Below are 16,238 nucleotides of genomic sequence, written 5' to 3' on the forward strand. Positions count from 1 at the left end.
TTAAGTTGTTTAATACAGAAAAGAGTGGGTACTTAGGGTTTCCAGGCTAGTTTCTGCAGGGGTCACTAACCTTTCTGCTGTCATATCCTCAGAGACTCCCTCTTCCTTCCTATTCCTTCTAGTTGTCACAACCCACCTCTTTTCCTCCTTCCCTCTGTGGTTTTTCCCCTTCCCTCCCTCATCCTTCGTCATTCACTACTCCTGGGCAAGTAACAAGAAGGATCTCTGCTGAGAAGGAAGGGAGGGACCAAAAAGGAACAGTGGGAGCAAAGTTGGGTGCGATTCGTTCCTCCATTCAGATAAGGAAGTTTTGAGTTTTGGAGGAGATCCCAGGACAAAGTAAATGTATGTGTAACCCCTCTGAACAAACTTTCCTTCTTAGTTGAGAGTCAGTCTCTCTCTATCTTTCCTCTGGTGTTTTTCAGTATGCTGTACTGGGTCTGGCTGGGATGTTAACTTTCCCTGCAGCAGCCCATACAGTGCTGTGCTCTGCACTTGTAGCTAGAACAGCAGTGGTATCACACCGGTGTTGTGTCTGCTGCTGAGCAGTGCTGGCACAGCATCAGGACTCTCTCTGACCCTCCTAGGGGGTGGGCAAAAAGTGAGAAAGAAACATCACCAGGGCAGCTGACCTAACCCAACCAAAGGGATATTCCATACCATATGATGTCACACTCAGCAATAAAAGGTGGAAAAAGGAAGAAGAGGGGAGGGGTGGGCTCTCGTTGCGAAAACGTCTGTCCTCCTCCCGAACACCGGCTACGTGCGTTGAGGCCCTGCTTCAAGGACGTGGTCAAGCATCGCTCATTTGTGGGAAGTAGAGAGTAATTTCTTTCCTCTGCACTTCCACATACCCTTTACTTGTTTTGTTTAGTTATTCCCTTTCCCCCTCCCTCTTCCCCTTTTCCTTTTTTCCCTTTAGTTGAATTGTTTAATTAATAATAATATTTCCTTAATAATATATATATATATATATGTATATATTCTCTTTAATTAAATCATCCTTATCTCAACCCGTGAGTTGTTCTTTCCTTTACTTCTTCCCCTCCTCATCTGAGGAGGGGGAGTGAGAGAGCGGTTGTGGCGTTCAGCTGCCTAGCACAGTAAAACCACCCCATATGCCTGAATGAGTTTTTCTGATTGTTTGAAATTCCTCCCTCTTTCCACATGTCTCGTGGCACGGAGCAGCCCGAGGGCTGTGCATCTGAGACCCACTGCTTTATTTTTGCCCTTTCTCCCTCAGAGTTCAGCACCTGTAAGATGTTCCCCACTCAGACAGGCAATATTCTGCTTTAAAAACTGTCGTGCTCTTCTCCATTGCTCTTGCTCCAATGAAAGCCAGGTGGAAGCGGTCTGTGGCCGGGGCTCAGAGCTCCAAAAGAAGCGGCTGGCAGAGCGTAGGGAGCGTGGAGCTAGCTGGCCGTGGGTGACCCTAGGGGCTGTTACACAGCACGGTCAAGAGATAGAGCTCACCTTATCTGTGCGCATGTTCACTCAGACAAAGCTGATGAAGTTACGCCTGGAAGGAAAATGTAGTTAAGTGTATTATTTTCTTCAGTCTGGTTGCTAAATTATTCTGGATATGTTAAACAATGTAATTAAGCACACACACGTGCACGAGCATGCTAAAAGCTCTTGTTGTCTGTCAGAAGAGAGGGAATACATGTCAGCCCCAGCCTTCAAGCTCTGTTAGGTTTAATTTGAGTTTCAGAATTAGCAATCACTTTTGCTGGAACACTGCTGCAAGAAATATATTTTAGCATGCACGGGGCCTGAGCGCAGTTTCAAATGAATATTTGTTAAGAAGAAGCCATCCTTTTGTTGTGTTATGGTACATTACATGAGATTTATTTCCAATGTGTAAAAAAAAAAATATGCAAGCCCAAGGGGAACGTGCTCTCATCTTGCTGGTGGAGTGTGATTTCTGAATGCCATCTGATTTTTTGGTGGGGCTTTTAATTAAGACAAAGAAATGCAAAAACTCCCTGTTTTTCTAGGCTGTTGTTGCGATGCCAGAAAGCCAAGTGACTTGAAGGGCCAAGGAGGGCTGATAACACTAAGCATGTGGCAAGGGGCCTGTATTATATCTTCGTTGTGGCTGCTCTGTGTTCACAACAGAAATCTGAGGCTTAGTTCTCACTGGAGCCTTCTGTTCCCTTTGTACCGGACCAGCAACATATCAGATCAACAGATCTATTTGTTTGGTAGGAAAGAGCCCTTTTATATTATATATTTTTACTAGATGAAAAAATAAAAAGCAATGGCATGCAGTGGCTTGAAACTGAAACCAAGCAACCTGAGGCTAGTAATTTGCGCAGAAAGTGAATGAAATAGGCAAGTGGTTTGCCCAGGCATATTGTGAATTTGCCGTTGCTAACTGATGAGAAGGTACATCTTAAGTGTAAGCCAGGAGCTAGTGGCAGGGACTGCTGGATCAAGTGCAGTGGCTTCTGTCATGCAAGAAGTCAGAGGTGGCCGCAGTGATCTTTCTCAATATTAAAGGTCTGCTAACACAGGCTTTTAACAGGGGCTTCTCTTTACAAAAGGAAAGGGACAAAAGTCTCATGACAGTTGCTTTCTTGGTTTTGTGCTGTCAGTACCTGGAGGGGAAGGGTGAATGAAGGGTGAACACCTGCATTGTAGCCTAACTCAGAAGGTACCAGAACTGTACAATCTTGGAAGTAGTGGAATTGTACAGTTGGTAGAAAATACCAGAACTACCTAACCTGAACTGTGGCCAGGGTGGAAAAATACTGACTAAAGCCAATCATCTTGTGATCCTATATATGCTGGTCCTAAGTAAAGAGCCCCTTTGAGCTGTCGAGGACCACATCAGACTGTAATCTAGAATCTCTTCCAGAGGTGGGTCTCTTCTCAGGACAACACCACACCAGGTTCAATAATCATCCACTGTATAAGCCAACACAGAGAAAAGAGAATCATTCACTAGAGGCCTGACTTCTTAAGATTCAAATGATCTTCCACTGAATACACTGACACAGAGGAGGCTGAGTAATGCTCCAAGAGAGGAAAAGTTCTTGAGTGCACAACTGAGTTCAGAAATGCCCAATACCTTGTTGTACAGACATGCCTAAACCCTTGCTGTATAGAAATCCCCAATTGTTCGCTGTACAGAAACTGCTAATACCTTGCCGTAAGTCTTGTGTGTGAACCTTGCCATTTATGAATCTTTAACTTTAAAGTCACTGTTTTGACTGTAGCAAACACTACTGAGTTCTTCTGTTAAATAGGGTAATGATTAACTTGATGTTTAAGTGCTACTAAAGACAAAATTATGAAATCTAATTTGTGACTTACTGTAAAGGAATTAATAAATATTAAATTGCTGATACATCTACATATATATATACATCTACATGATACATGCTGTGTAAAAAAAAAAAAATAATAATAATTCATCAGTGACAGAGGCTGTACAAACTTTCTGCTACCTCTCTGAAATCCACAGCAGAGCTTTTCAACTGAAGGTAGATCCCCAGATGCACGTGTGTCTCTGTACATCTCTGTGTCTCTGGGGAGTGTACCTGAAAGCCTCTGTGCTGGTTAGACAGAGCAAATTACTCTTTTAAAGCTCCAGGTGCCACTGCCCCTCCAAATGTGCCAGTTTTCCACCTTCCCACCTGCTGTGTTGTTTGGTGATTGTAAAGGGGACCAAGTCCCTAGTGGAGTTGCTGTCTCCTTGATTCTTTTGTAGCTGTGCGAGCGGATATAATAGCATGTCTGGTTGGTCTAGAGATTCACCATAAATGTGAAACGTTCACTCTTCCTAAATGAAATGTACCTTGTCTTTAGGCAAATAAAAATGTTTAATAAGGAGGGATCAAAACATGCTTTAGACTGGATTATCAATGGATGCCATGCAATGACTCCCCAGTTTAAATAGGAACCAGCAGTTCAGATCAGTTCAGACACTATAGGTCACAGGTTTAAACACAGCAGGTCACTCCAAAAACCCCAGACCTTGGAGCACAACCCTGCGAGTGTGTAATGCAGGTTGGATTAGGGTCTGGGTGTTGCAGCTCAGTCCGGTATCCGCACTGTAGCTTTAGGGAGTCTGGTGAAGTATCTGTGGAAGCTGGTAGAAAGCCATCCCACTAATCTGTCTGGGGTGTTCGGAACAGAACTCAAGGAAAGGCAAGTGTCTGCCTTATTTAGGTCTCTCACAAGGAGCACTCCCTTGCTGAAATGAAATAAATTAACTCAAAAGATGTCCTGGGCCCAGGCATGATCCACGGCCAGAAGAGTCCTGGGCACTTTTGACCGGACTCCCTGCTCACACTGCCTCCCTGAAGGAGTCTGAAGCTCCTGCTCCATCCTGCAGCTTGTGCTCAAGTTGCAGATATACCTCATCAGTAACACAGCATCTCCGTAACAGCTTTGTCCTCTCTGTCCTCGGGGAAGACTCAAAATTGAATCTATAGAGATGACAGAACTGATTTAAGATAAACCAGTTGAGATTTAACTACTCCTCTTTCCCCAGGCATTTCCAGCTAATAAGGATTTTGTCACTGTGACTGCCCTCAGCTTTGTGTGCTCCACTGTCCTCCTGGGGGAGGGTTTGCTTTCCCACAAGCTCCCCACTTTGGACTGGACAATTAATGGCCATCTGTGTCTCTACTCCTTTGCAGGAAGGGTCCACAATGCTCAATCCCAGCTCTGCTCTGAGGTTGGAAGAAGGCTGGCAAACAGCCGGGACAACAGGAAGCCTCCAGAACCTGAAAAAATTTAATAATCAGGACTTCAGCCGCCTGCGAGCCTTGTGTCTGAGCCAAGGCCGGCTGTTTGAGGATGACACCTTCCCTGCTCACATCAGCTCCGTCGGTGCCAGCCTGCTCCCAGAGGACCAGCTGCAGCAAATAGAGTGGAGGAGGCCAACTGTGAGTTATGTTAGCCAGGCTGTTTCACAGCACTGCTGCTGAATGGGAGTGCTGATGGCCAGTGGGTAGAAACCTTCACATTGAGGGGAAGAGGTCTGTGCTAAGCAGGGAAGCACTGGAAGCACAGCACTGAAAGAAGGGAACCTTGGTGTGGGATGTGTGGAGGGGAGATAACCTCTTTACAGCATCTTCTTCTGCATGTCCAGTGTGAATTGGCCTTTGCAGTTCAGGGCAGCAAGGAGAAAGACACTGTAAAACACCTGAACAAGCATGGAGGTTTGCAAGCAGCCCAGGGATCATAAGTTCCATTAATGCCCAGAGCACGTGGGTAGGAGCAGAGCAACTCTTGCTGAGGCTCTTCTGTCATCTGCAAGTCCTGGGGTTCACCAGCTGCCCCTTCAATTCCTGGACTTCAATTCCTACTTCAATTCCTCTCTTCTGAAAACAACTTCCTCAGTTTTAATTGTTCTTAACTGAGTAGTGATCTAAATCAGTTAAGCTGAGATTTTCTTTCTTGCTCTGTTAAATGTGTGGATTTTGACATTCCACTATTACAAGATCACATGGTTTCACCCATGGCCAAAACCTCTCTATGGGTTTCTGTTGGCTGTGATGATACACTTCCACAGGAGGCAGCCAGCCTGTTGGTCTGTCAGATCTTGGGCCAACCAGTTCTCTAGAGTTACAAGGCCAATTTCTGGCTATGGTTCTACTCTGGATATATATATATATATATATATTCAATATTCTAACACTCTCACCTAGCCTTTGCATTTTCTTTCCCTCACATCTGCCTAAACTCATCCCTCAGAGGGATGTTTCTGGGAAGGGGTCTTGGACATTCACTGCCTCTGGATCCATCCCATAGACCTAGAAGTACTAGGAGCAGATCTGACATACCATGCAGTCTGCCACCATGCTAATTGCAAGGTTGTCGTTCCAGTCTGTTTTTGAAGGGGTTTTCTAGTCTTCTAATGGCGACCATGTTACAATTCTAGAAATACACAATTATCTGGCTCAGTTAAAGAGATATCTGCCTCTCTGGGTTAGCATTTGTAACATTAATGACTTCATTAGATACATTATTGTAGGAAGACTTTTTTTTATTATTTTTGCCTGTGAATCTTACTAAAACTAATGTTCCCACTTTCATCTGTTTCTAGATGACTTGATGCAAATCTGAAAAGCTCTCAAATTCTATTTGAGCTATGATTTCTGTAATCCAAGCCACAGATGCAGCAATAGTTAATTCAAATAAACTAGGATGCTTGCTGGTTTCCAGTTCAGGTTTAACGGGCGGATGTGATGTCATCTTCATCTGGCATATGAATGTTTAACCTAGGACCTTATGTTCCATCATTGGACTGCACTGAATAGCAATGCTGTGTATCCATTGCTACTGGTAAAGCAACTGGATTAGCCACGCATGGCTGTTTTGCTGGAGTTTACTGAGTGTGGTGCTAGTGCCTGGGGCCTTTGTCTCCCCTGAGCTGGAGCAAAACAGTCTTCCTGAAAGAAACCTCCATACCCTGGGTGTAAGAACAGTAGCTGTCAAACTGAAGAAACAGAAGCTAGAAACAGAACAGAAACTAGAAAATATTTTTTATTCAGACAGTTTATTTATAGAACTACTACACTCTATTCACTTAGTACCTATCACCTATACTTCCTCTAGTATGTACAGTGTCACCTGCAGCTCTGCTATCTGGTTCCAGCTCTGGTGGACATACACTTTCTGTTATGTGAGGTGTAATGTGGTATGGAGGCACAGCAGATCCAGCAGAAGCAGTATCCAGGATGCCAACCAGGGAGTAGCTGTGGTGTTGTGGAAAAAGGGATGGGGCCTGAGGATTGATCTGTGCACTGACTGCTGTCGAAGCAGGGCCTGACTATATCTTCAGTGGGTTTCTTCTCAGGCGGCCTTCCTTCAAAGCGGGTTCCAGTGAAAATGCAGCTTTTTTTAGACTGGTACTTTGCTTGCATCGTCTTAACAGATGGGGATAGTCTCTCTTGAAATAGGGGTTATGGTAGAAGAGTAACTACAAAATGCAAATGAGAAAAGTTAGTTACCGCCATTTCAAGACTGGAAAAGACCAAGATATGATAGCTAAGAGTTACAGTCACAAAAGGCAAACACTGAAGACTCTCAGGGGCATTTTAAACGTGCCCCATACGATTAACATGGTATGACACGGTTCTGTTAAGCAATAACCACCCTTGTATTTTTGCCATTTGAGTGTAGCAGAGAAATGCAAGATTTTCAAAAGCATAAAAACTGGTTTGGAAACCCAAATACCAACAACCTTTGGCCACCTCACTTGGGACTGATTGGATATCAATCCCACTAACATGTTCTGAGAGGTATTCCATGGGTAGGGGGACTAACATACCTTGTTAAAAGCAGAGATTGCTTCTTTATCAGCTAGAAATTCATCATATGAGGAAGATCTTGTCAAATCCCATTGCATTTTGCAGAATCCATGAAGATGAAGCTGATGAATGAAAGTTTTCATGCTATCAATTTCAAAAGTTTTCAGAGGTCCTCTCCTTGTCAGCAGTTCCCTTTTGAAGAGTTTTTCCGCAATCACTATGCAGTTCCCATCGTCACCCCACCAAAGGGACTGAAACCGATTGCTTCCAGCAATTTCCCAGAGTGTTTTCAGAAAGGATTGGGGTGACAAGTCATTGGCTTTGCCAGAGCTTTCCTCAGAAAAATGAAGATGTACTCTTTTCGTGCAGGGTTCACCACGTGAACCTTCAGAAGTGTTTTCTTCTTTTATAGATCCCAGGGCAGCATCACGAGCTGCTCTTTTATCACCTACTTGAGGAGAAGCTGAGGCTGCCAAATCAATGGGATTGTTCCAAACAGAAACATTTGATGTTTCTGTTGAAGAAGGCTCCATTGAAATTATTGTCTTTCTAGTTGGACAGAAATTTCTGTCCATAGCCATTTCCTCGACCAACTGGGCCCTTTCCTGCCAAACGGGGATGAAGTGCAGCCGCACCCGCCTGTGGCCTAGGGTGTGTGGTGGAAGCTTCCCGAATGTCACCATGGTGCCTGTGCTGCGTCATGGTGACATCACCGGCCAGCATCCAACTGCCAGCAAAACGGAGCAGTGACAGACAGAATTGCCAGCTAGGCTGCTTTTCATTGACAAAGCTGCAGATGTCTTCAGTCGAGAGTAAAGAAGTAAATGAAACTATATTTCAGCCCGGTGTGTCCTGAGAGGCGAGCACTAGGAGCTGTTCCCCAAGGAAGAAGGGGGAAGGCTGCAGTGTTAAGAATAAAAGTATGGAATTTAACATTTTAAAACTGCAGGATTATGTCAGTTAGACACAGTTTGCATATACACAAATGTCCATACCCACTTTGCTCTTAAGTTACTGAGATGGTAACTGTAAGGAAATATGATCCAAGGTATTTAAACTACCTAAACCAACAGGCAAAAGATACCTATAATTTCCCCAAGGAACTTTGACATACCAGAATGTGTCCCAGGGAGTAAGTGTAGTTGCATCCTGCCTACAGAGCATGGCCAATTTAACATACATCTATTTTTCACACCCTCTACCATTGGCTCCTTCTGACATGAAAAACAAAAAGTGGCTGGGAGTGTACCTGTGACAAAAATGGCATCTTCAGCCTTTTAATCTCTTAGCTTCCATCTTTGGAGTCATATAGGATCTTGTTATTTAAGTGTATATAATTGCAGATAGCAATTATATCCGCTGTTGTTGCTCCAGATCCAATATAGCAGTTGAGCAACTGCTATACTGGATGGAGCAATTCTCCATCTATTTTACCTTGTGCATTGCCAATTATGTTCAGAGTTTGGAGTCTTCATATCTGGTGGTAATGTATATGGACTTCTGAAATAGCTAACGTGAGTTTCCTCTGCATCATCACAGTCTGTTCATAGCATCAGGGCACAGACTTCTCAGTATGTCTCATATATCTGGTGTGAGGAGAAGGAAAGAACAGGGTCTTTAACAAGGACTTGAGCAAGAGTCATACCTTGTTCCATTAGAAAAGACTCAGGGAACTGTGCTACTGCAATTAAAAAATCTAAAAAATATTGGGGAAAGTCATAGTCTGAACCAATACTTGTTTGCTGGCATTCACTACTTAAATTCTTTAAATTATCAAAGTGATTTATTTGATTCAGTCACTTTGCAAAAGGGCTTGGTCACATTTTTACCTCTCCTCTTCTGCCCTTTCCAAAGCAAATATAACCCTCTTCCAGCAACAGTGCACTTATCATGATTCTACACTACTTTGATGATGCTTTGTTTATTGGCATTTCATTTAATTCCCAGAGTTTTCCAGGAAATAACTTCAATATTAAGGAAATTTAAAAACAGAAACTGACAAAACCAAAATGGGACATATAAAAAAATGTTTTGGGATTAGGAACTTTCCACACAGCTAAGCTGAGCTGGAGTTCCTACTGCATCAGTTTTGGCCTGTCTGTAGATGGAGGGGTGAAAACAAAAACAAAAACTTCTATTTGGGTACTCTTTGTCCTCCTCCCTGATAATCAGTTTTTTTCTTTTATTTTTCTTAATTCTTGTGCTGTTCAAGAGGGAATGCTATGGCCTGTGATGTGAAGATCTGTCAGGAAGTTGGGGCTGGGGCAGGGGAAGCAGCACAAGTACAGCCTGTGGGAAAGATGTGGTACTGTGGCACAAGCTGGTGGGAACAGAAGTGGGAGTGGGAATTTGTTGCAGGGTTAAGGTGATCTGACAGGGGGGCAGCTCTGCAAAGAGTCATCTTCTCCTCCTTAATCCTCAGATTCATAATGCTGGATCAAAGGGAAGTCTGGTGGAAGTGTGTCCGTGGCCAGACCACCATACTGTGTAGCAGCCTGCAGTCAGACTGGCTTACACTACCCAGTAAATCCAACCCCAGGCTTTCGATTTTCCACAGAATTGTAAGACTGAGTCCTTTGCATGTATCTGCATGTGCCCTACATCTACACTGATCACCCCAAGTTTCTCCTTCACCAGCTTTGTAGCTCTTCTCTGGACACGCTCCAGGGCCTTGATTACCTTCGTGTAGTGAGGGGCCCAAAGCTGAACACAGCACTCAAGGTGCAGCCTCACCAGAGCAGAGTACAAAGGGAAAATCACCTCCCTGGTCCTGCTGGCTACAGTATTCCTGACACAAGCCAGGATGCTGTGGGCCTTCTTGGCCACCTGGGCACACTGCTGGCTCATGTTCAGGTGAGCATCACTCAGCACCCCCAGATCTTTTTCCTCTGCACAGCTTTCCAGCCACTCTGCCCCAGGCCTGTAGTGCTGCAATATGTAATGAAATCTTCACTGGGCCAGGGAAAACAAGTGATTATATGTTTCTCCTGGGGAATGAGATCAGACAGAGCAGTTGATTTATAGCCCATATGGTTGCCTTCTATGCTGGACTAGCAGATATTATGAGAAGAGAACACGTGCCTCTTTGAGCTCACTCTTTTTCCCCCTCCAGCTAATGTTATGGAAATTATGCAAGAGTCAATCACCATAACAGGGTTCAGTTCTAGGTTTAGGCAATGTTAATAAGCAAAAAAACAAAAACAAACAAACAAAAAAATCCCACACTTCTCCAGAGTTAAAGTTACAGCAACAGCTCAAGCTCTTCAAGAGACCCTGAACAAAGAAATCCCTATGCAATTATGCCTGTACACTGTACGTTCCCAACCCCTAACCTGATAGTCTAGACCAATAGTAATATTAGGGTTGGAGGTCTTTCTTCTCTGGATTAGTTCCCTTCATTGACTCTAGACGAGCCGTTCTCTTCTATCTTCAGGGCTGTAGAATCTGCTGATGGTTGCAGAGTCTGTCAATATATTTTTCTTTACTTTCTTACCTTCCAGTTCAAGCTGGCTCTGCGGCATTTCTTACTTGTAACTGGGTAAAAGTTAATAGCCTACAGCCTTAGGCTTCAGCAATGTTAGCTACTTGTGCTAAGCGTGTTTTGTACAAAATTCTTCTCTACAAATAGCATACCAAATCACACAGCACTAAAATGGAAGTCTTGGGGAAAATGCTACAAGGCCTCATCATATTTTTTTCAGAGAAACAGCAATACTTCTGGACAGAGTTATAAATATGTAGTTTCTGTATTTGTCATGCAATTTGAGTGCTAGTGAATTTTAAAGGCTGCATGACTATGTGCATAGTAGCTAGGCACATAGCTAGGTTTTGCAATAACAGACAATTGCTGGTGCTTTATGACTGCTGCATTTCCTTGGAAGGAAAAAGAGATATTTGGAGACTACCTTTCCTCCCTTTCTTTCCAGTTAAGAATGCCCAGATTTCCAATATGCTGCTCTTGTCACAACTATAGAATAGAATAGAGTAGTTCATTCAGAAGAGACCTACAAAGATCTTCTAGCCTAACGATCTTAGGGCTAACCAAAAGTTAAAGCGTATTCCTGAGGGTATTGTCCAAATGCCACATGAAAACTGACAGACATGGAGCATCAACCACCTCATTAGAACAGCTGTTCCACTGTTTGACCGCCTTCGTGATAAAGAATTCTTTTGTTACATCCAGTCTGAATGTCCCCGGTGCAGCTTTGTGCTGTTCCCACACATCCTGTTAGCAGGGAGAAGAGATTGGTGCCTCTGTCTCCATGTCTTCTCCTCAGGAAACTGTAGAGAGCAGTGAGGTTGCCTCTTAGCCTTCTTTTCTGCAAACTAGATAACCCGTGTTCTCAGCCTCTCCTCAAAGGACATGACTTCCAGCCCTTTAACTGGCTTTGTTGCCCTCCTCTGGATGCTTTCAAATATCTTTACAGCCTTTTTATATTGTGGAGCCCAGAGTAGTGCACAATATTCAAAATAAAGCACTCGTTGCAAATCCCCAAACTCCTCAACTAAGTGTGGATGGCTGCATGACAGCAGCATGTCCCCTTTCCATAAAGAAAGACACTTTCTCAGACTGTTTTCCCTGGTGTCACCAAGGCAGTGGGAGCATGATCCATCAGCCAGCCTGGAGAGACATTATTGTGTAGAACCCTTTCCTGCTGGGGAAATTTCTTAGAAGGGTTTGATCACTGTGAAGCCATTTCAGAAAACTGACAGCATTTGCTGATGCTGATCTCATGCGAACATGTGAGTCCTGTTTTGTGCTGGTCTCATGTTTGTGCAGCATGTCAAATTGATTGGGCAGAAGAAATGCCAGGGCCTGCTTAAGGAAGAGCTGCTGTATTAATTTTCTCAGTGAGAGGCTTTTTTTTCCCTCTTATCTCTTCATTTTCTTTGGTGTGCAGTGACTCTCTTATTTAAGGCTGAATGCTCTTTCAAAACAGAGCCTTATTCACTGGGAGTGTGCCAAGGGTAATCACGGGGGATGCTCAGGAATATCTTACCCAAGCACTCAGATATCCCATACTAATAGCAGAGGTAGATGGGAGGGTGATTTACACTTCTGTGCACAAGACCAAACTCTGAAATGTTTCCTCCTTCACTGACCAAACAAGACTCTCAAAGAATGCAAAGAAAATTCTCCCTGAATTAAAAATATGTCAGCCAAGTCTGTGGGATTTTGCAGACAGAGATTAAGCATTCTTTCTATAGCTTCCTCACTCAAAGTGATGAAAAGCAGCCCCAGCAGATCTGTATGAGTCTTGTGTGGAAAAGCTCAGAGCATAAAACTTGCACAAATCCAATGCTGAGCTGAAGTACTGTCCCAGCTCCACTTTGCCTGGAAAGCTCTGTGTAACTGTCCCCCAAGAAACTGCATGGTTTGGCAGCCGGGCTCAGAGCCCTCTGAAAGGTGTTGGTAGCATTAGAGAAGCTCACGTGAAAATCCAGTGAGGGGCTCTGCAAGGCCCATCTGCAAGGGAATGTGCCACACTGATCTCAGCATTTTCTTTCTTCCAGGAACTTCGAAGAAATCCCTGTTTGATCATGGATGGAGCTAGCAGATTCGATATTATTCAAGGACAAATAGGTAAGGTTATGTTCCTGTTTCAGAAAAGATTGGCACAAACCAATAACATGGGGTTGCTTTGCTACATTCTGAGTTCCTGGTGGAAAGGCATGGACCATGGTAGCTGCACTAAACAAATAATTAGCGTGGGTTGCCCCAGACCCCCACAAATCCCGACACAATTTATTGGAGATATTTAGCAGGATTGCCAAATGCAGCAGCTGTTCCTTGCAGAAGCTTCAAGTACAAAGGTGAAACACAGTTACGTAGGGTAAGTAGGCACAGCTCCAACATGTGTAGGACTGAATTTTCTTTTCATCCTAATGTCTCCACGTGGTCACTCTCAGTGTTGTTTGTTTGTTTGTTTGTTTCATTTTTTTTCCTATTGATATTTCGGCCATCTTCTATGATACTCACCTGGATAAGTGTCTGCACCTCATTATCGGTTCCATCATTTTCTCCCAGCTCATAATCATGTTTGTCTTTGTGAGTAGTTCTGCTCTGAGATTGAAATAAACATCTTCCAATTTCTCACCCCAACTGAGAGGTTTGAAGATTTCCTAAACCCCTTTCCAGACTGTAGGTGAACATGACTGCAAAAGATAAAAGGAGTATAGAAGTAGCAAAGGATAGCTGAAGTTGTATCAGGGTTCATTTCTGGTGAATGTTGGTTGGTGTTTCGATGTTTTGGGGGCAGAGAAGGAAGACAGAAGAATGCTGTTTTCTTTTAGCAAGCTGTTTCTTAGATATCTTAGATGTTGCAGTCTGCTCTTCTAAGGAGTTAGTTATGATCCACAACTGTGAATAACTACCTGAATGTACTGGATTCTTCCCTCCCTTGAGGTGACTGCTGGGTGCTGGCTGCCCTTGGCTCCCTGACAATGCAGAAGCAATTTTTGGAAAATGTTTTACCAAAGGACCAAGGATTCCAGAATGATTATGCTGGGATATTCCATTTCCGGGTATGTATTCTCTGCTGTATTGGTACTGCTGGGGTTTGGCTGGTTGGATTACATAGGGGTCCAAACTGCAGGCCCAGATCTCAACACCTTTGAATGCTTTGGTTTTTCAGTGCTAAGAACCAATTCAGAATTTTTCAGAAAACCCCAAGTTCTCTAATGGGTCCTCATGCTCCAGGTGGTACTATCAAACTTCAGGGAATTTGAAGCCCTTTTCTGGAAGTTATGACTTGTGCCCAGCTCCAGAGGTACAGCTACCAGCTGTTTGAACAGATCTGTGAACAAATGTTTTGAAAGGCATTCTGAAGTCTGCTTTGATTTGGACATTTTATTTTTTAATCTATTTTCTCATTTTCTATTTTCCAATATACTTCAGTTTGCCCTCTTAGCTGGTGGAGTTAACTTGAAATTACAAATCCTGGGAGACAGATCAGAGATTTAATTCAGAGAGAGGAGCAAAGCTCTCTAGTAAATTTCACTTTCTACCAACTCTTGAAATTCTCTGAATCTCCTGTGTGAGTGACTGGGATACTGGCAGTCAGGCCCTGGTTTCTTGTATCTGAGTCAGCCAAGTATCTTACAGAATTAAAAGCACTTACCTCCAGAAGCTAAACTGGAGGTAGAGAGAATCAGTATATTCCTTGGCTATTCATCATCCCGCTTTTTTCACAATCTGTTATATGCAGAGATCTCTGGTACTGGCACTTCTTTGACCCCCTGGAGCTCTCATGGAGCAGCACCAGGAGGATTATCTTGCAGGCAGTCTAAATTTTGCTCTGTTCCTTTGCCCTTCAGAATGCCAGATATTTCTGTCTTGACCCATTTCTAACCAGCAGAGGTGCTTTTATAGGAGACAAACCAGCTGAAGGGACACCAGACTGCTTAAAACACATTAAAAGGATACAAGATAGATTTTCTTTCATGAGAGCTTTGAAAAGATTAGTTGCGAGCAATCCTTAACTCTTAAGCAATATAACTACTTTACAATATTTGAAAATGTCATCACACCTTCAAATCAATGTCACTGTTTCTGGCTTTCCTCAAGCAGTAAACCCTTGAGGAATCTACTCGGAATGGAAATGCCTTCTCGGCAATGTCTTTCAATTATTCCATCAAAGATATTTTACTGCCATCCACAGGCTAAGCTACCAGTCCTCAGAAGAATCTCAAACAAGACATACTGTATACAAATATAAAAATTATAGCTTATAATTTTTTCCTTTCTGGATCTGCAGAACATTGCCTCTCAGTATTACAAAGGGCTGCTCCAGGCTTCCTACAAAACACTCAGCAGCAGGAGTTAAGGGTGTTAAGCACTTTATCAGCAGCAGTTAAGATGAATGACATTTTTGTCTAGGGAATAATTACAGTGACATTATTTCACCAGGAATTAAGTTAGACCCCTGTTTATGCATGAATCACTTTCTCTGCCACAGAAACTCTGATGCCTCCAAGGCAGGGTGTGCTATGTGTGAGCGAGAAGTGGGCAAGGAGCAGATCAGTCTGGGGAAAAAACGGAAATGTTTCTTAGGAACTACAGGGGATTATGGCAGAATGCATCAATTTAAGGCATAGGGAACCTTACCAGGTCTGGTCTTGTGCTTTTCTAACAGAGCAGCTCATTTTGAGGTTTTTCACTGACCAAAGCCGATGAATTAAAATCCCGGCAGGCTAAATCTATTGCTAGCTTACTCCCACTCCCACTGGAGTCCCTTGCATTATTGCAAATAAGAGCTTGGCCTCTTATGATTGAGAATCGTGCTAAACTACATTAATCTGCTAATGATTCTGGAAATGGCTCCTTCAGGTCATCCCCATGGATCTCCTTCACTGTCTTCTCCATTAAAAGGTTCCATCAGCTTGGGGAAACACCTGCTTTGTCCACATGGTGGAGAGACTGCCTGCATCCTCCTCATCTATCAAGGAGATGGATAACACCTCAAAGCAGTTGTTATTCACTATACTGTCCCTTTCCATGATAACACGTGGAAATGATATAAGTGTTAATCGAAGCACGGAGAGAGGTTCTAGAAAATCTAGAGACCGAATCTTGATAGAGGCAGGGGAAATCCAAATGCAGTTGAGGTGTGATTGTTCTTTATCCGCTGAAATGTTTGCTATCACCCAACAATATTAGCACATTTTCCATACTGACTCTTCCTCCCACTGATTACAGGACTGTTATATCCCCAAATGACTTTCTCTGCCACTAGGAAATGGAGCCACTTGGTAGCTTGTTTAACAACTCAGACCATTAGCCTTACGTAGTTTAGGAGAGAACTTGCAGATACCCATGCTTTAGATTAATTCCTGTGATGCTTCAGGAGGCAGTTGCTTGGCACAAATACAAGCTCTCAAAAGAGGCTTGTTCTTTTCTCTCTTTCACTTTTTCTTCTCTCTCTCTCTCTCTCTCTCTTTTTTTTTTTTTTTTTTTTTTTTTTTTTATTT

The 16,238-nt window shown here is 43.3% G+C and overlaps 2 protein-coding genes across 2 annotated transcripts in view; one reads left to right on the top strand and one right to left on the bottom strand.

Annotated features, from left to right (window-relative positions):
• Window positions 1-16,238, top strand: part of LOC118164799 (calpain-13-like) — a 66,407-nt gene that overhangs the window by 17,898 nt on the left and 32,271 nt on the right. Inside the window, exons 3-5 of the mRNA XM_035322550.1 lie at window positions 4,640-4,898; window positions 12,783-12,852; window positions 13,675-13,793. Coding sequence (XP_035178441.1) covers window positions 4,640-4,898; window positions 12,783-12,852; window positions 13,675-13,793 — 448 coding nt within the window. The remainder of the gene's footprint in view (window positions 1-4,639; window positions 4,899-12,782; window positions 12,853-13,674; window positions 13,794-16,238) is intronic.
• On the bottom strand, window positions 6,610-8,659 carry LOC118164800 (heat shock transcription factor, Y-linked-like). The gene is made up of 2 exons (XM_035322551.1): window positions 7,289-8,659; window positions 6,610-6,937 (listed from the first exon to the last, which is right to left on the bottom strand). Exons 1-2 carry the CDS (start codon window positions 7,949-7,951, stop codon window positions 6,788-6,790), a joined length of 813 nt encoding a protein of 270 aa, XP_035178442.1. The 5' UTR covers window positions 7,952-8,659; the 3' UTR covers window positions 6,610-6,787.

The sequence above is a fragment of the Oxyura jamaicensis genome, chromosome 3 (assembly GCF_011077185.1).
Source record: "Oxyura jamaicensis isolate SHBP4307 breed ruddy duck chromosome 3, BPBGC_Ojam_1.0, whole genome shotgun sequence".
NCBI lineage: Eukaryota > Metazoa > Chordata > Aves > Anseriformes > Anatidae > Oxyura > Oxyura jamaicensis.